Source organism: Stegodyphus dumicola, chromosome 11, assembly GCF_044657685.1.
Source record: "Stegodyphus dumicola isolate Sdum_Otavi_A_Nest chromosome 11, ASM4465768v1".
NCBI lineage: Eukaryota > Metazoa > Arthropoda > Arachnida > Araneae > Eresidae > Stegodyphus > Stegodyphus dumicola.
In genome coordinates this window covers 88,610,564-88,631,072 of record NC_140778.1, presented here as the reverse complement: position 1 = coordinate 88,631,072, position 20,509 = coordinate 88,610,564, and the positions used below count along the sequence as shown (strand labels likewise).

Sequence of the window (20,509 nt, the reverse complement as noted above, 5' to 3'; positions counted from 1 at the left end):
ATAGAACATATTTGTCTTATACAAAATACAAAAATGATGTATTCCTAAATATTAAATATTTTGATTGTAATATTACTATAAATAATTACACATGTAGAACATATGTTTTATGTGAAATGTCTACAGCTACTGCTTGTAACAAAATACGCTGCATTTATTTATTTGTGGGGAAAGGGAAGTTATGTAACTTTAAATATTATTAAGTTTTTTATAAGGAAAAATACCTTAGATTTTCTAAAAGATATACAACATTTTCTTTCAAAATATTTCCAATGTTAAAAAGAAGCTCAAATTTTATGTTTTTCTTACATCTGCATTACTTTCCTTTATTGAATTTTAAGACATCTCAAAGTTACATATGCATCACAAAATAGCTGGAAAAAAAACTTGTCTATTAGACTTAATGGTTTTTTGGCAATAAATTAGTAATGTTCTAGAATTCCCCCGCTGAACACTGGTAGTTCGGTCCGAGGTTCAAATCCCGCGAATGGGCTGGTTGTATGGGTATTTTCATGGTTTTCTCCATGTGTAACATGTATATAAGTCAGTTTCCCTTCGAAAGTCCTCCACAAAGGCATTTCTCCACTTAGGCAGATAGTCCTAGTGTGTTTTGCCATACTTAAGTAAACTAAACCAAATCATTCTCCTTATACCCAACAGTGTAATCTAAAGAGACTGCAATTGGATATGATTACAGTAAAAAAAATATTTTAATGAAATTGTTTCAATAAACAATTCTAAATATTTTTTCAAATTCTAAAAAAAATTACTGATGTAACTCAACAATGAACTTAAATTCAGTTATCACAAGCTATCCAAAATTCATGCTTAATTGCATTATTCATTTTAATTACAACATATAATTCTTTTAGGCATAAATGCTTTTTAATCTCTTCTGCTACTGACCATTAATTGAAATAATAGATTAATTAATCGGACAGTTGTACAGGTATTTTCCCAGATTTAAAACTTTATTAATAAATTACATTCTTCTCATTGAATACAAAATTGAAGAATTAGTTAGTCCTAAATTTAATTTTTCAAGTATTCCTTCTACTAAAACATTTATTGCCTACAGGCAGCCAGACAGTAAGCTGAACACTAGCATTTGGCTCTAGATTTAAATCCTAGAGAATGGGCTGCCTGTGTAAATGTTTGTGTAACATGATGTTTTCCTTAAAATATTCCTTTCCTTGGACAGATGGCCCTCTCTTGCTTTGTCATATTTCAAATAATCAATTCAAGCATTTAATGTAGGTATGACTTCACAACTTCGTCCCAAATTCTAACTGAAAAATTGAACAGAATCCCCTGATACTGTGTCTATAATACATGATGAATATAGAATGATCTTAAAAATTTAAGGAAGAAAATATAATGTATTTGGAAATGCCTTGATCCTATAATTATATTTTTCTCTGCTATGCCTAGAAAATTAAGAAAAGAATGTAAAAACTGAAGCTAAAGAATTCAGCATTAATAATTGATATGATAGTAGTAATAAACTAAAAATTTTTTAATGAAAAATTGATAATGCATAATGGCTCCTTAAAATTTTAATTTTCTATCCTACTATGAATGGAACTAATTTATCACTATAATCAAAATGACTCAGATTTTCTTTCTTTAACTGATGTCAAAAATACGATGATTATTTCAAAATTCCTGTGGATGATTTAATTGTTCTCAAAATTTTCTATTCATTTATTAAATGGTTCAGATTAATGTTTTTGTTATCATTATTTCAAACGACTTTTTAAATCTTCGGGAAAAATGTTTAAATCTTCATTTAACAAAATTATATTTTTAGATAGATTTTTATGGAATAAAAAATTCTGTAAGATAATATTCATTCACACAAGATATTAACTTAGTATTTGCTCATTACTTTACAAGTATTCGATGAAGCCTTTTAGTGTAACATACAGGTTACATAAGGAACCATTTCATTTTAACGTAATATTCCATAATCATATATTTTATTTCAAAAAATATCATATTTTGAAAATATTGGATATTGCAATGGATTTCGACTCTTTATTCCAATACACAGAATATAGAAACAAAAATAGGTTTATTTTTATTTGAAAACTATCCAAAAGGAAAATAAAATAAAAAATAGGTAAAATTTATATTATTGTTATTTTTAATTAACTAGTTGTGAAGGTGCAGTCCTCTTCTTCTTAGGATTCAAAGCATGGCTCCTAAATAAAGAAAAAATCACATTCGTTAGAAGTACATAACATATTCTAAATTTGTTATGTGACATTTTAATTTAGAATCTCTTCATAATAATTGCATGCACTTGCACATATTCCAAATGATTTAAATCTTTTTTTAAATTAAATAATTAAATTGCAAACAAGATTCCTTTTGGTCCTTTCATGAAATCATAAATTGCATGTATCATCCATTTTTGAAGCAAAAACAGTACAAATTTAAATAATTCATTTTGCAGAAAATAATTTGAGGTTTATTAGATATTTACTATATTTATTTGTAATATAAAATAAATCTGTAAAGTAGTTTTAATAATGATCAGATTTTTTTTAAGATTAATTTCTCTAGAAATTGAAATGTATTAAGGTAGCACTTCTCAATCTGTGGATCATACAGCTTGCCCTCGTGGTCCTCCGAAGTTTCCAAAGGAGACAAAAAAATTTAGTTGAAAAATCTCAGAGTTTAAAAAGTTACATATGACAATCATCTATCACCTTTTCTCGTAAGATAGACATTTTATGAAATTTATTATTGGTTACCCTACTCACAGACTTCCCACTCAGTCTTAGCAGTAAAAGATGGATTTAAAGCACTATAACTGTGGTACTTACCACCATATATCCAAATATACTATCATATATCCACTAAGACTGTGGTCTTACCATCATATATCCAAATATAGAAGAGCCATGCAAGAATTACAAATCATCCTTCTCATTAATAATCTTGAAATATTAGAAATATAACTTTTCTTCAATGGACTTAATTATGAAATATAACGGATTTTAATTATATATTAAAATATAAGTGTACTAGTAGTAATATATGCTAAAAAATTGCTTTCGAAGGGAACAGCAGCAAGGTGATTCACAAATTATGATAATTCACATAATCTCTATTCGAAAAAAGTTTAAGAAACGCTGAAACAGGAGAATAATTAAATTATGGTTAATACTGGTAATTTCAGCCATATGCTTTAAGCTTGATGATCAACATTAAAAAATTCTCAGAAAGTGTTACTACTAAAAAAAAAACTACTTTTCCACATAATATGAACTTATACGTAACAGCATTTAATACTTAGCTCACTGGCAAAATATACAAAATTTTGAAATGCAAGTATATATATATATAAGGCCAATAATATAGTTATCAACAATTAATGCATGAACTTCAATACTTACACAATTAACAAACACATGAACAATGATGTTACATGCATTCATCCTCTGAATTAACTAGTTAGTTTGGGTATTTTCTATCTTAGATGTCGCAAAAATTGATCGTGGATTTAATATTTTAAATGTTCCTCTCATAGACATTTTAATACTTGTATTTTTTACATAGAGTGTCATCTTTAGTTTTACAGATATTCATTTGTTCACTTATTACGATTAAGTTTTACAGACAGAACAGATGATACCTGATTACATTAAGTGGTATTTAAGACAAACTTACTTACTGGTACTTAACACAGTTGCTAGAAAAATATTACATAGTGAAAGACAGGGTACAAAGTCAGGATCTGAAAACTTATTGACTTACACTAAGCTATTTAATGCTTGAAATATTTATGATTAGATAATATCTTTTACATCATCAATATCTAACAGTGATATGATATACTTTAAGTATACAGTAAAACCACTCTATAACTTTTCCATAATTTTGTACAATTTTGATATTTAATGGAGGTGGTTACTTCACAAAGCATGATTCTCAGTGATAATTAATATTAATGTTTGTATCACCAGAATACTTGACATAATCACTTAAAGAGGTATAGTTGCTAAGGAAGGTTTTTCTATACTTCAAACAATGGTTTACATATTTTAAAAAGTATAATTTTCTGACACTGTTATTTAAAAAGTGTATAACTCCTTCTACTCTTAAGCATAAAAATTTGAAATTTTTATGCTTAAGAGTCATTCATTTAGTTGTAACTTACAGGAAAATATCTTAAATGCCTAAAATGTTTTAATTTATGAAAAACAGCAGTTAGAGTATATTGAAGGGTGCTCCCTGTATTATCAAGGGAGCGCAAGTTTGTGCAATTCTCTGATGTTTTCTTAAGTGAAAATAGGTCGATGTGTACATGGATAAAGTCAAGGGAGTGCGCGATGCCAAGTTTGTACAATTCACAGATTTTTTTAAGTGAAAATAGGTCGATGTGTACATGGATACCGAGTATGTGCAATCTGTCTTCGTGTAGCGGCGGTTTTTGGCACACAAATCGTCGCTACACAAGCCAAAATAACATGGTCAAAGAATTGCACAAACTCGGTATCCATGTACTGCCAAAAATCGCCAAATTTTGCCAAGGGGCACCCATAAATATGCTTTTACCAAAACAAGCTTTAAGGCATACTGTCAATTACATTTTAAATTCCAGTGATTTTTCAACACTAGTTCAAATACTCTAAGCATATGTTTGCATAAGTTACATAACTTTTGCATCAGCAAAATTTATAACTTAGCAAATATGAACTATGAAAAAAATATTTGAGCTTACCTTGACCCTTGGATTTACTAAATCTATGACACTTTTAACGCCAAAGAAATTCGATGACCGAAAATACGCGATGATTTATTTAATCTGGTTTTAAAATGGGTCATTTTAAGTTTGGCTATATCAACAACATATTACTCAGTATTGTTGGATAGTGAATTTGTAATTCTTTTTCATTCTTGAAATATATACACATGACAGAATTGGAATAAAAATTTTAGGTTTTTCAGATGAACTCATAGATTGAACTAATTTGTTAAATTTTATCAAGTAGTTCTTAAAAATACAACCAACGATTAATTAAAACCAACTGCAATTCAAATGGATACTCTTTGTCAAAAAGGAGCAGTAGAACTTATTTTAAATATTCAGCAATAAATAGTTTTCTGAATATATTTTTTAGCGTAATGGCAGTTTCAAACATAATAAAGAGAACAACATTCATTCTAATGAGGATAATTTTGAAAATAATTCACATTAAAATATATCTGAAAGAGATTTTTAAATGAAAAGATGACACAAAATAATTATTTTCAAAAAATACATGTTATCTCAGATATAGAAGAAATTTGGCATTGAGCTGAGTATTGAAATTAATATATGCAACTGACGTATCATTACTAATATTTCCATGATTTGATATTGAATGCTATAACTATTAAATATTAGCAAATGCATTTTATAATGAACTTTGCACCAAAATTTATAGTAAATTTATACACAGTCCAGTCACATTAATGTGACCATCTGTCAAAAGCCAGAATAACCACCTTTCGCAGAGCGGACTGCTGCGAGACGTGCAGGAAGAGAGTCACATAGGTCCCTGAAGGTGTTCTCTGGGATGTTGAGCCATGCCGACTCTAATGCCGTGGCCAGATGCGCTAGATTACGCGGTTGAGGATCCATGGCGCGAACAACTCGATCGAGATGGTCCCACAGATGCTCGATTGGGTTTAAGTCAGGTGAGTTTGCTGGCTAGGGGAGGACGGTAAACTCATCCTGGTGCTCTTCGAACCACGCACGTACACTGGCAGCTGTATGGCACCTCGCATTGTCCTGCTGAAAGATGCCATCATCCTGAGGAAAAACAATGCGCATGTAGGGGTGAACATGGTCCGCAAGGACAGATGCGTACTTGTATTGATCCATTGTGCCTTCCACAATGATCAGTGAACCTAGAGAATGCCAGGAAAACATTCCCCAGACCATAATGCTCCCGCCTCCAGCTTGGACCGTTCCGGCAATGGTTGCAGGGTGGTTCCTTTCAGAGGTTTCACGCCTTATACGCCAACGTCCATCTGTCCGATGGAGCATAAAACGCAATTCATCCGAAAACGCAACCTGTCGCCACTCAGTGGACGTCCAGCTGCTGTACTGGCGTGCAAATTCTAGCCTTCGCCGTCGATGAACAGCAGTCAGCATAGGTGCACGAACCAGGCGTCTGCTTCGGAGGCCCAGACGCAGCAATGTTCGCTGAATAGTACTTTGAGAGACACTTTTGGTAGCCCCTTGGTTCATTTTGGTGGTCAGTTGCTCAACGGTAGCCCGTCTATCTGCCCGAACGCATCTCCGCAACCGTCGTTCGCCTCTGTCATCTATGGCCCGTGGTGCACCACATTTGCCACGTCGCTGATTTTGGACAGTCCCATTTTGCCATGCACGGTACACTTTTACCACGGCGGCACGCGAACAGTTCACAAACTCAGCCGTTTCGGAAATGCTTCCACCCTTGGCCCGAAAGCCAATGATCATGCCCTTTTGGAAGTCGGGTAAATCGCTTCGTTTCTGCATTACGCCAACGATTGAAATGTTTTCCGAAGCCCTCACACACCCTTTATATACGCTCAACTGCACTGTGCTGCCACCTGCCTTCTGTGATTGGTTATTTAACTCTGACATGGAAAGTACGTGGTGGTCACATTAATGTGACTGGACTGTGTATGTAAATTTACATTGTAAGTACTAGAATGAATGTTGTACCATTTTATTAATATTTTACTTTTCAACAAGCATAAAGGAAAAAATAGAATTTTTTTTCTTTAATGTTCCTAGTATGTTACATCATAGTTAAAAATATGTCAAAGTCACGGCATTTCGATTGCCTTTTGTAAATGTTGGTTATAATGTAACTTAATAGATGCTTTATAAGTTGGTAAAGACTGTCCTGGATTAAAACTATCTTTAACACAAAAAATAATATACATTGAATACTTTTACAAATATGTAATTGCTATCCGACTATATAATCTTTTAAGGCGAACTTATCGCATGTATTAATGAAATGATATTCCATTTTTAATGTATGTTAAGTTATTTTGTCGAATTTTTTAAATATATTACATTTATTTTTTCTTTTTCGTTGAGATTAATAATAACATACATAGTGTAATAATGCTCTGAAAAATATTCTAAAGCAGTTCACGCTGGGATTAATGATAACATGTATGGAATAATAATGTTACATCTGTCAACAAAATGAAAAATATGAATATTCTAACGCGATATGTTTTAAAAGATACATAAATATTTAACATGAGAATTATTAGACTATAGATAGAACATTAATATTAAGCTTATTTGTTTTTAAACTAACATATTAACAAATTTGTTTATGTTTATAAATATGAGCAGTTTAACTGCAGACACCTGCAGATGTAACAAATATTTTACTAAATGGAACACAAGCTCTGTGATTTGAACTCTAACAATAATTCAACACAGGTTTATTTAGGAGCATTAGAATTATAAGCTAAACATTAAAAGAATTTAATTATAGATAGTGTAAAGAACATAACAAATACATTACATAAAATTAGTAAAATACACGTCAAACACTATTTCGAACTTACCTCGACCATAGCAAAAATAATGGCTAACATGGCGACTATCGTTGAACTCTCCCGCTAAGACGCTGTTTTTCCACCTTCTTCCTGATTGGTTCTTCTCTCTCAGCCGTTTTAAGCCACGTGATCACACGCTACGGACAAAATCCAAGCAAAACTTCTTGAAAAACTCCTGTAGAGTTTACAGTTTCGTTTGGTTTTGTGTTCGTTACAGGTATTTCCTTCGTAATTGTTCGCATTTCTGTAACTATACAAGACTTTTGTCTGTAAACTTCGAGGTTTTTTTTTACAGTGTATGTGGGACTATTGTAAATGCGTAGTCCTTTTGCGATTTGCCCTTTGTTAAGTCCTTAGCAGCTGCATTCGTATGAAGTAGTAGTGTATAACAAACTATCATTCATATACGTCCATATATGGACTCGGACCTGTTGTTTAAATAGTATTAAAATTGTTTAAATAATATTAAAAGTGTTTAAATAATATTAAAATTGTTAAAATAATATTAGAATGATATTTTTGATTAAATAAACACAGAATTCTTATATCGGAATTATTTTTGGGTATTACTATGCAAAAATATATTATCAGTCCGTGCTAACCTTTTACACATGGGTAGCGAAGTGTTAAACTATAATATTACTTATCCTTAAAGTTGGCCACCTTTATAGAGTTTCATATGTCGTATGTAGGTTATGTACTCCTAATAATCAAAAAGAATTAATTTTTAGTAATTTACTTCTTAATAATATACGTATTACATTACATTTACTTTTGCGACGACATGTACACGTTTCTGTGATCAAAATACTGTTAGGAATTTTATACATATATAAACAAATTTAGTGAAATTATATGAGAAATCACAGTATTTATTTATTTATTTATTGTATAATGCAACATGAAAATCTAAAGTAGCAAAGCTTTGCCGGAAAGATAAGAATATAGGAGGTATAACAGTGAGTAAATGGCCATCGCGCTAAATTGGCGAGATATCGTCAAACTTGCTACGGTTTTGGCGACTAATTTTTGTCACCAAATTTCGCAAGAAATTGCAAAAAGTTGCCAAATTTGGCTACAATTCGGCGATATTTTTGTCGCTTCCTGTAATGGGTACTGTAATTGAAATTATAAAATAACTGTAACCCTATCCGGCTCTCATATGCCTTCCACTAATTCGGAGAAGTAGAGGTACTAGCGATTTCTCAGCTGCCGGGGAAAACTATATAATACCGGGAGAGCATAAGTTTCTCAATAGTTTTTATTTCAAAGCAGGATTCGGAATATTGAGATATCCGTGAGAGCTTCGCCTTTTAGAAGCGTTTTGCATTGCAATGCGTTTAACTTTTTTATTGGTTTGAAGTGTAACTGCTGATTGTACTCTGCGATACTATGAAGAGATGTACGAGTACTTTTGTGGAAAGTTCTAGAACTATGCAGTGTCACTTTTGATAAAATAAATTTTATCAAGCTATCATCGGTTCTCTGTGCATTCAATCTATTTCGAACCCGTAGGCACACAACAATATAGTAAAACAGTGAGGTTGGAGGCATCTTAAATATGATTATATATTTAATAACTATGTATTTAATGCTGAAATGTTTCATTTGATTTATTATGATTGAAAAAAAAAATCTTTGAAGATAAAATAACTATTCAAGTATCAGAAATAATATATTTGGGTACTTTTCCGTTTTGCCGGCGCAAGCGATAAAGTCGCCAATAATGGTACAACCGATGCAAACGGAATATTCTCACTGGTAACCTTTTATGCCACATTTTCAAAACAAGTCGCAGCTTTTTCTTATCAGATTGATTGTTTCTGTCAATACTGGCATACTATAATTACATAGAATTTTTATCAGATAGTTCAGTTTTATGTCTAAGGCCATTTTCGGTAATTAAGTCAATTAGGATGCAATCACAGCTCTTACCCGAAGCCGAAAATATAGAAAAGGTAAAGTCAAGGGTTAAATTCATCAATTCTAATGAGAATGCCTTAGCGAAGTAAAGCACTGCAGTTTTACATAATTTCTGAGTAAGCTATTCGTACGCATTGAAATATTTCTTGCATTTAAACTTGTGTTCCAAATTAAGATTTAACTTGAAATTAATGTAGATAATTACTGAGAGCATTAGATTTTTGTAGAGTAGTTTACGTGAGATGAGACTGCTTGGGGTCACGTGATATAAACCGGCGAATTAGGATGTTGAACCTTGAAAGCATAGTAAATTCTTAAATTAATGTCTTTTTACAAATTTATTGTCTTTATTTATTGGCTTTTTATAAAGATTTAAGCGATATTAAAATGTTTATGAAGAAATTAAAAGAATTCTTAGAACTAAATTTTTTAAAATATTTTTTATGTGTATACTGTATGTTGCCGCCAATAAAGTCTGCTTGGCGAGATTTGCGCCGGCGAAACGGAAAAGTACCTATATTTGGATTGGAAACTGTAAAGATGTTCTCCGTGTAAATATAAATAAAAATATTAACTGAAAAGAAGGATATTTAGGACATTATTGCGTTAAAAATAATGACGATACTTAAAAAATGTAATATTTAAAAAACATAACATTTGCTTACAATGCGCTTGACAGTATTAAAACAAACATTGAAATTATGTTCTTTTACACAAACGAAGTTTCGATATGAACTTAAGTTTCAAAATATTAATGACAATAGCGCGAAACTTAAAATGTCGCTGAGAAAAGATTTTTTATAAACGCTTTAATTCTAGCAAATAAATGCTTAATCAAAGAAATTTACTAAATCAGAGGCTATATCTAAAAATCCCTCTTTTGTTTGCAACTCGAGCTTATGTTCTGTGGTAAAAAATTTTTTTAAGACCCACTAATGGTTTTAACTTAAATTTCCTTGATTATTTTAGTCTTCCATTAATTTAAGTTTTGTTGTTTTCTAACTGTTGTATTATATACGTTTTTATACTGATTACAGTATTTTCCTATAGATGTCTTTATTAAATATAGAAGAACGGAAAAAGGATATGAATAAGAAGTACACAGTTAGGCAGCTTATGGATGAAGTAAATAAGGTATGATTCAATACACAATACATTTAGCTTCAAATTATGCTAATATGAGCAATCATAACAGTTACAATCTTCATAAATATTCATTGGTACTTAGCTTTGCAAAAATATAGCAGTTTCACATGGAGAAATTTATATCTCTGTAGTTAGATGATAAAGGAGCATTCATATATAGAAATTTAAATCGCTGAAATAATTATTGATAAAATACAAGCATTAGGTCAGTTATTCGTGCTGAATAAATTAATACTATAATAAAATATCAGCAGCATACAGCAGTCAAACTGAACGTTTGCAGTACCAGTTACACAAGCCTGCAAAATCGAAGTTCGAATACATTTTACGTCTAAATTTTACGTGTTTCGTAATTGGAACGTTTTAAGAAATTCTTTTAATTCCATTGTGTGATGATATAAAACGCTTTGAAAATTGTTTGCAACAAACTTTGTAAGGCATTTCTCCCACCTTCTTGGCGTGCCTTCGTGGTTTAATGGTCAGTACACTGAGCCGGTATTTCAGAGGTCCGTGGTTCGATTCCCGGCGAAAGCGATTGCTCATTTTTCATCTTGTCTGCTTTAAAAAATATACCTAATGTCTCTACAACTTTACTAGAATGCAGTCTTATCTTTCACGTTCAATCTGCAACTGGTGAATGTTTTCAAATCTCGCACATTATCAATTATATAGAAAATTTTCATTTCATGCAACAAAAGATATTTAATTTACTTTCAAATTAAAATCGCTTAATTTATAGGGAACTTTTAGAACAATATACGCAATTCTTTATAACTATTATAAATATATTTTTAATTATGTTTATTCTATGTGGTTAGTGTAATAAATGAGAGGTGCTCTCTTACATTACTGATATTTTAATCTTATTTAGACTTATTCAGAAGCAAAATATTTGAATAACATTTTCTGACATGTACACTAATCTTCTCGATTTGTTTCGAAAAATTTTCATGCATGTTATTTATATTATTACTATTTCCACCATCAATGCTACAACAAACAAACAAACAAAAAACAAAAAAAAAAAATTAAGAGTAAAATTTTAGAAATAGCTATGATGGAATTTAAATGTGTATGTTTGTGATTATGGCAAAGCCTCGAGAGCTATCTGCCTAAAGGGAGGGATGCCTTAGTGGAGGACTTTCTAAGGAAAACTGGCTCGTATACACGTTACACATGGGGAAAACCAAGAAAACGCTCATGCAGCCAGCCCGTTCGCGGAATTCGAACCTCGGACCGAACTACCAGTGTTCAGCGACGTTACCGCTCAGCCACTAGGGGGCTCATGGAATTTAAATGAAAGAAAAGGAAATGTATTTTAAATGTTACACTTTAATTCTGGTTATCACTTCAGATTACTCATAAAGAATATTACCTAAAAAAGTAGCATAACATTTTGATTAACAACAATTCTATTATCTACATTTTTAGTTGCCTCTGAATATGTTTTATTGATTGGTCCAATGTGCAGAATAAATTCAAAATATCACATTCAGGTGGTTTCATACTGAACGGGATAAAACGAAAGCATATCTGTGAAACCGGTATTCCAGTTCTTGCCATACTCGTGTATCCTTTGTTAAAGATTGGAGCACTTCAGTTATTCGCTGCTTCAGTTACCGTTATCTGAGAAAATGGAGGCACGAATGCTTTGTCTTTAACAAGACCCCATAGGAAAAAATCACAAGGGTTTAGACCTGGTGATCTCTGTGGCTCTATGTGGTATTCCAGTCCCTACTACATTTACGTTAGAATATCTTTTGTTAAAGATTCGAGCACTTCAGCTATTCGCAGATTCATTTGCTATAAGTCCTGGGGAAATGGTGGTACAAACACTTTGTCTTTAACAAAATCCCACAGGAAATAATGACAAGAAAAAGGGGTTAGATTTGGGAATCTCCGTAGGCAACAAAGTAGTGGAATATTGTTAGACCCAGACGGCCAGTCTAGCGGTGGTGTAAACAATCGTTCAGGTACTGGCGTACGTTTTTATGCCAATGTGCTGGTGCACATTGTTGCAGAATGTAGCCAAGAGTCGCTTCCTCCAACTGAGGTAAGGTACGTTATTCATTCTAATAGCTCATCTTGGTAAATGCATCTGTTAATCGTTTTTACCACGAAGAAAAAGGAACTAAAATCACAGCTGTTGAAAATGGCACAGAAAACGTTTAACTTCAGGAAAACACGCTCATGTTTCATTACACGAAAGGGATTTTCCGAGTCCTTAAATCGTAAATTATGGTGATTAACTTGAAACCTGAAAAGGGACTTAACGTGGAAAGTGCCTTCATCCGTTAACACAGGTTTTTTGGCGAAACCATGTAACTTCAGCTTATCTTACAAATTCTCACAGGAAGCTTTATGCGACAATTTGTAGGAAGGTTTTATTGCCTACACCATCTGAAAGATATATGGTAGAATTGTAGACGTTTCCGTAACACACATCACACCGTTACATGCGATGAGGCACATTAAATTTAGAACTCGCAAGACGCTTTGATTTTCTGAAACTTCATAAAAACATTTCACAATTTTTTTCAACCACTTCGGTTTTTACTGCTGTTCATCCTGACCTGCTTTCCTTACACAAGTAACCCGTGTACTGAAACTGCTTCATCCACCGTTCGATGTTGTGAAGAAGTGGTAGGTTTTTAATGAATTTCGTGCGAAAATATCTATCAATGATGATAAACGGTCGTGTTTTGTTTCATTCCAAAATGCAGTACGCCTTTTTCTTGCATGGATGACGCCATTTTGATTAACAGTGCCTCTAGCAGTGATTCCACTATAGTGTACTAGAAGATATAGTGGAATTATCGGCGCTATTTTTCGTAATCGAGTTTCGACATTCCGTTAGATGGCGCTGTGATCACATGTGCCCCATAAATCCGAGACGTTTACTGCAATTTCAATTATGTTTAAAGGTCTAAATTAACATATTTCACACGAAATTTTTCTCATCTTTTTTTAAGAAATATATTTATTTAATTTCATGGCGCCTTTAAGAGGCCTACAGAAGTTTTTTTTTTTTTTTTTTGCTTGCATATATTACAGAAATTATATATTTTTAATGCTCATCTTGTATGACCATTTTAAATTTGCCATTTCCTAAATTCTTTATAAATTGCACTATATAAAACTCAATACCTTCTACCTCTTATCAAGTAATATAGCAAATGAATTCACATGGAACAATGGACTCACACTTTCATTCAAAGATATTTACATGAATGCTAAAATTTATACATCATTTATTTATTTATTTTTGTATAAGTATGTTGATATGAAACTATGATATATCACTTAAAACTGAATGGGTCTATAAAAACCATAAAAATTTAGACAATTTTAATTCAAATTTGTGAACATTTAGAGCTCTACATTTTTACTACTCAGGTTTTCTTGCATTATCTTTTAATATTTACCTGGTTTTACTGATAGATAATGTCTGAATTAAGTACACAGAAATGTGAAACAATCTTTGATCCTTTTGAGGCCCACCAACATTAAGAGGTAAAATTCTTGGACACTGGTTAACCTGTAATCATTCCTAGCAAACAGGCTGGTTGCATGTGTATGTGATTTTGTATGGTTTCCCCCCAAACCTAATGTGAATCTCAGTCAGTTTCCCTTCAAAAGCCTTCTACAAAAGCAAATATAAAACATCCTCTTAAGCAGATAACTTTCATGTGCTTTGCCTAAATTAAACAACCTAAATAATTTCTAAGTTATAACATAAATTATCATATCTCAGATGCTAATTAATTTAAAAGCAAAATAAGTAATGCTAATTTTTATTGTCGAACTGCATTTGAAATGCAGGCAACTTATATATAAATTAAATTTTACAACAAATGTCAAAGCGCTATCGTATGAATGAAATGAGAGTGAGAAAATGAAAATGCATATATAAAATCTATGTATTTGTTATAAAAAATGTATTTTTACCTTAATTTCATGGTTCTTAGAGGCTTTTTGATTTTATCATCACTTTAGAATAGGAAATTTTACATGACTTCTACATCATTATAGCAATGTATATACTTATAAATATTATTAAATCAAACTGAATCATGAAAGTAAGGCAGTTTGATTTAATAATATTTGAGAAATGAATTGGCACCCTAAAATGTACTCCATGAAAACATTATTCTTCTTAGTTTAATTTATGTAGTGCATATGTTTTGCCTTAATCAAACAACCTAATTTTCATTTCGAAATGATAATGAAAATTATTACATCTGATCTGGTTAACTTATAGCAAAATTAGCAATGTCAAATTTTTATTGTTTGAATGTAGTCAAATAATGTGCAAATTAGATTCAAAACATTATTAAATTATATATGAATGAAATGAGAGAAATGACAATACACACACACACATATATAGTATAAAAAATCCATTTATTTGGTGGAAAAATAAAAGAGATACTTTACCTTGATGTAACCCTAAATTTATTTTGAAAGTTTTTTTATAGTTAGTTGCACATGTGGACAATAAGATGCCACAAGAGAGTCACTGTTTAAAGCTTCTAAATTTTATTATAATTAATGAAAAAAGAATTTTGAGGGAATACAGAGCTATCAAATCAGGATTGTATGTGCAAACTGTATTTCGAAGAGCATTTTATTGATACATTTTACAGCCATACTGTCAGAGTTGAGGAAACAAAAATTTTTTGAGGCAAATCATTACATAAACCTGAAGCAATACTTATCATATTTAACGAAGCGTACGCTATTCAGAACTACAATGATCCGCTTTGATCACTGAAATAGTGAAAGATCTTGATCACATTTATTGCATCAATTGTTTGACATTGTTGTACAATAATGGCAAAAATGGTTTGACAAAATATTATTAAACAGGCCAATGTCAATGCAGATGATATTTGCAGTTGGGGGGGGGAGTTTTCATTAAAAGGTGATATTTCTTGTATCTTGAAATTCTAGCTTAAGTACAGCTTCTTTTCATCGAGTTCTATGAAGTTTTAAAAATTTACCTTTCTGACTTGTGTTTGCTTGCTTGTTTAAAGCTTTTGTGTAAAAATGAAATCGTGTGATAATATAAAATCTTAGAATTTTTTTGGTCAGCATTATTTTATGTAAATTACACCCTACATAATGACTTAATTTTAGCGTTGATACAAATTGTACAACACTGCTTCTTTCTATTATATTTACATTTAAAAAATTCACAAAACACTTCTCAAGATATTTAATCAATGCATATAAACTATTTGAAGGATGTGTAAGATTCTTTTTACTAACTAAAGAAATAAATTTAGAATTTACTGTGCTTTCTAGTCCAACATTTCTTAAAACTTCTGAACAAGCAATACATTTCTCCACTTTCTAGCAACATATCCCGCAACGTAATAAATTATACGCGAGTCACTTTGTTGCGATGTGTACGTATAATCAACAGCTGTACAATAGAAATCAAATGATGAGCATGCATCAACCAACTGACCTTTTTCAATCAGTTGGTCAATTACATGCTCAATATGTTGACTATTTTTTACAGCATGCATTTTATCAATGGAGGGTGCAAGAAGTGCAGTTATAACTTCCTCTGATACATTTCCATGCTTTGGTGACTTGGCAAGATTGTAAAAACGCAGTGTTTCAATAATATTCAAAAATTCACTAGGTGTTGGATGATCATTACAACCTTTAGACTGTCTGATAATACCAAATAAATTTTCTAATGCATCTTGACTTAGTCTTGAAGTTAAAATGTATTTTAAATTTAATTCTTCTGTCATGTAATGAAGTAGAAACAATGTTGATTTTAACGTTACACGTAACCCTTCAACAGTTGCATGACTAATCAAACCAAGTTTCATATTTTGTTCTTTAGTGAGCTTTTCCCATTCATCCAGAAATGATAAAAAATTTAATAATGCTGTGTGCTTGTCTGAATTTAAAACTAAAGCTTCTGCAGGATATCTAGATGTCATTGTATGAATTAATGAATTTATCTGTTTCACAAACTGTATTGTACCTTCTAAATTTCCGTACATTTCTTCTATTTCATTATGGAAGAAACTAAGGCCATTGACTACTTCATTTCCAAACAATTGAAATGCTAAATCCACTCGCATCTTTTCAAAGTTATTCGGAAAAAGATGCTTTCTATTAATATGTGGCATTGCTTTTAAAGTAACGGCACCACAATCTTTCTTCCATGCACAAATTATATGCTCTGGGCGCACTTCTCCATATGGTGTGTAAAATTCATGTTTCAAAAAGGCATTTCGCATACATTTTATTAAATGTGGAAAGTCAGATATAAAATTTAACTTGCGTGTTTCATCACATGGATGATTTATCTGATATTCAGTTGTATTATCTGATTGAGTACCTATACCAAATTTCTTCCACATTACTTTATTCCACGTAGCCCCATCACAAGTTATAAAATCTACATACAGACCTGCATTTTCTAACAAAATTGTTGCTTCTATTATCAAGTCAGCAAGCAAGGTTCCTTTAATATTGTTGCATGTGGCAAAAACTGCAACAATCTGCTTCCAGTCACCCACAAATGGTTGAAATAGGAATACTAATCCATGATTACTTTGCTTTTTTCCATTTTGAAAATTTCCCCAAGTTCACAAATCCTTCAATTTGACCATCTGAACTCACGTGCAAATTTTCAGATAACTTCATTTCATCTATCAATATACCACCATGGAGAAAATATGGTTCCATACTTTGAGTTTTCACTTTGATTGCCTGAAAAACAGAATCACAGAAACCAAATCCACTGCGGTAATTTTTAACATATCTTTGTAGGCAGTTCTTTCCAGGCACAATCAGAATTTTATTTTCACGGATATGTTCATAAAGTTTTGGTCCTTTCATTCTCATTATTATACATTCAATTAACCATTTTGGATCATAAATCATACCTTGAGTACTTTTACGTTTGGAGGCATTATTAAAAGCATTTATAGCAAGTAATTGCTTCGGATTTGAGGCAACAACAGAAGTGCCCATTTCATTTGTTTTTTGTTCCTTCAGTTTTAAGGATAACTCTGTAAATTTTTTTCTTAAACAACATATCAATTTGTTTTTTCTATTATTGCTTAATTTTGATTTCAAATAATTATTTTTACAAATTTTTCTTTTCATTAATCTATTTACATATTTACAATGCACACATGTTGCAGACTCATTAATTTTAATTGCACACTTTTTACTGTACATCTGATCATGCATAATATTTACATTTTTATGATAGTGCTGATTATATTCCAAAATGGTTCCAACTCCACTGCAGACAGATATTGCCTCAACATTATTCAGTAAAATTACCAGCTCGCTCACAGCATTAAAAGTAACAGATTGGGTTTTTTGGCCACACATGAAAACATCTGCAATGAATTTAATTATTTTTTTCAATGATACTGACTAATTTTCTGACCAAAGGGTACGGAAAATTTTCATTACAAATCAGATTTAAGAATACTATGGATTGAGGACAGCTTTTGATTTTTAATTTTGACCAAAATGGAGAAGGTAACTGGACAGTCTCTAAATCACTTATCGCTACAGTTCTTTTAACAGGGATGTTTGAAATACTAATATTTTCTTTATTCATACATGTTTTTTTTTTGTCACAGTTGTTATATTATTTCTGACTTTCCTTTTTTGTGGTAGAGGTTTATTGAAATACTTTGGAGTATTCGGAAATATGCTAGGTATTGCTTCAGGTTTAAGCAGTGGTTTACCTCTTGGAATTTTTATTTCCTCACCGTTAACAATATGATGATAATATTTCTCAATAAAATGTTCTTCAAAATGTAGTTCACACACACTGTGGTGAATCGATAGTTCTGTATCTCCTCTGGAGATTCTTTTCGCCCATTCTCGACGAAGATTTTCGTCTTTGGGAACTTTAAACAGTGATGCTTTTGTGGCATTTTGGTGACCAGATATACAGCCGGGAACAAAACACTTTCGTGAGAGTTTTGCCGACATATCAAATTACGTTTCAGCAGCTCACAACAAAAAAGAATACCCAAGATTATTGTGTAAAATTATTAGCTCACTTACAGCATTAAAAGTAGCAGTAATGATTCGATCTTTAATAGGAAGATGGCAAGTGACAGATGTCAACGATTGTAATTAAACGTCTACCTGATTTCGATGGGGCATATGCGCTGACAGCGCCCTCTATTATTTGTACGAAAAAGATTACCGTGTTATTACCGGGTGTATGGGGCGATAATCCCACTATATCTTCTAGTACACTATAATTCCACAATGGGAAAATTTTTTGCCTGTTGCCAGATAAAACTTATACAATTATAGTTTCCGAATTAATTTGTTTTGGCTTCATAAATCTGTTACAAATATGTACTATGTTATTCTTTTTTTATCCCATTCGATATGAAACACCCTGTATATTTTATTCATTCTTCGTATTTCCTCTTTCAGTAGTTAATGAAAAATGAAAGAATATGATTTAACAAATGTTTTTTATGACTGCATGGTGGATAAAACAGCATACAAAAATGAAATGAACTCATGTTTGACATATTACCTATTTCTCAGAAGTCAATGGCGATCTAACGGAGGATCTCTGTTTTTGCAATGGTATCTTATTTTCTAATAATCGGTTTTATATTTGGTGTCAGGTAAATTTAACAGGTAATACATACATCTGAATGTCAGATTTTCATATATTTTTTATGGGAAATTTTTAATTTTTATTTTGATGTTTAATTCTCTCTCTTTTCTCAAGCATGATGCAGTTTCTTCTAAGCCAAATAATCGTTCTCACCAAGATTATATATTATATAGATTGCATAAGTATTTTTTATATTATCTCCAGTGGCAATTCTAAAGCATTAAAAATATTTGAATTTCCACTTACTTCAACTGGAATCTTGCAGTAAGTCGGAGTTAGAATCACGAGCAAAAGAATTTTCATATTGTTACGTTTTTTATTCTTCTGACACCAGTTGTTACGTTATTTCCTTTCTTCACGTTCGTACGGGGTTCGTATGAATTTGGAGTGAATAATGACGACACTACTTGATGAAGTATCGAAACACACTTTATTAGCCAGTAATGTCAGGACAGCTCCAAAACACGTTTTACAGTCGTCGATGAACTACTATAAACACGCTGACACGATCAGCGACACAGCCTTCAGGTGGAAACAGCTTCAGGTGGAAACAGTTATCCCGGTGGAAACAGCTTCACTGCAAAGTACCAGAGTACAGCTCCCGACTCTGCTCGGTCGTTCTCGGAGCTCCACGTACTCTCGAGACTCTCCACGCTACAACACGCGATGCACTCGACGACACACAGAGCACGGCTCCCGACTCTTCGGTTCAGTCGTTCCCGGAGCTCAACACCCTCTCTCGACGATGCACTAACCGCGATACACTACGAGACTCCTTCGGTGAACTCGACGACTCACTCGGCACTCGCTGCCCGGCTGTCAACTCGATCGACTCCGCAGGGATTGACTTGCTAGACGAGACACAAACTGACTATCTCGCACTCCATACTGACTATCTCGCACTCTATGCGAGGCACACACTCTCGCCCTCTCGACGAGGCACACTCTAACTCGCCCTCTCGACGAGGCACACTTTAACTCGCCCTCTCGACGAGGCACACTCTAACTCGCCCTCTCGACGAGGCACACTCTAACTCGCCCTCTCGACGAGGCACTCACACTCACTGACTGCGGGCCAGCAGGGTTTATATAGCTTTCGGCTTGTGTTCGAGAACATTTTGGGCTAAACCGGTAAGAATTCGTTTCAGAAGGTTCTCCATGATATATCGCCAATTTTGTCGCCAAATGGCCGATTTCTCCTCAAATGTGGCGATTTGATTTGTATTTAGT

General features: G+C 32.4%; 1 protein-coding gene across 2 annotated transcripts in view; it reads left to right on the top strand.

Moving 5' to 3' along the window:
- The window catches only part of LOC118193237 (neprilysin-2-like), a 101,484-nt gene that overhangs the window by 37,582 nt on the left and 43,393 nt on the right, over positions 1-20,509 (top strand). For both annotated transcript variants that reach the window (XM_085826468.1, XM_085826467.1), the window contains exon 8: positions 10,543-10,626. In XM_085826468.1, coding sequence (XP_085682594.1) covers positions 10,543-10,626 — 84 coding nt within the window. The remainder of the gene's footprint in view (positions 1-10,542; positions 10,627-20,509) is intronic.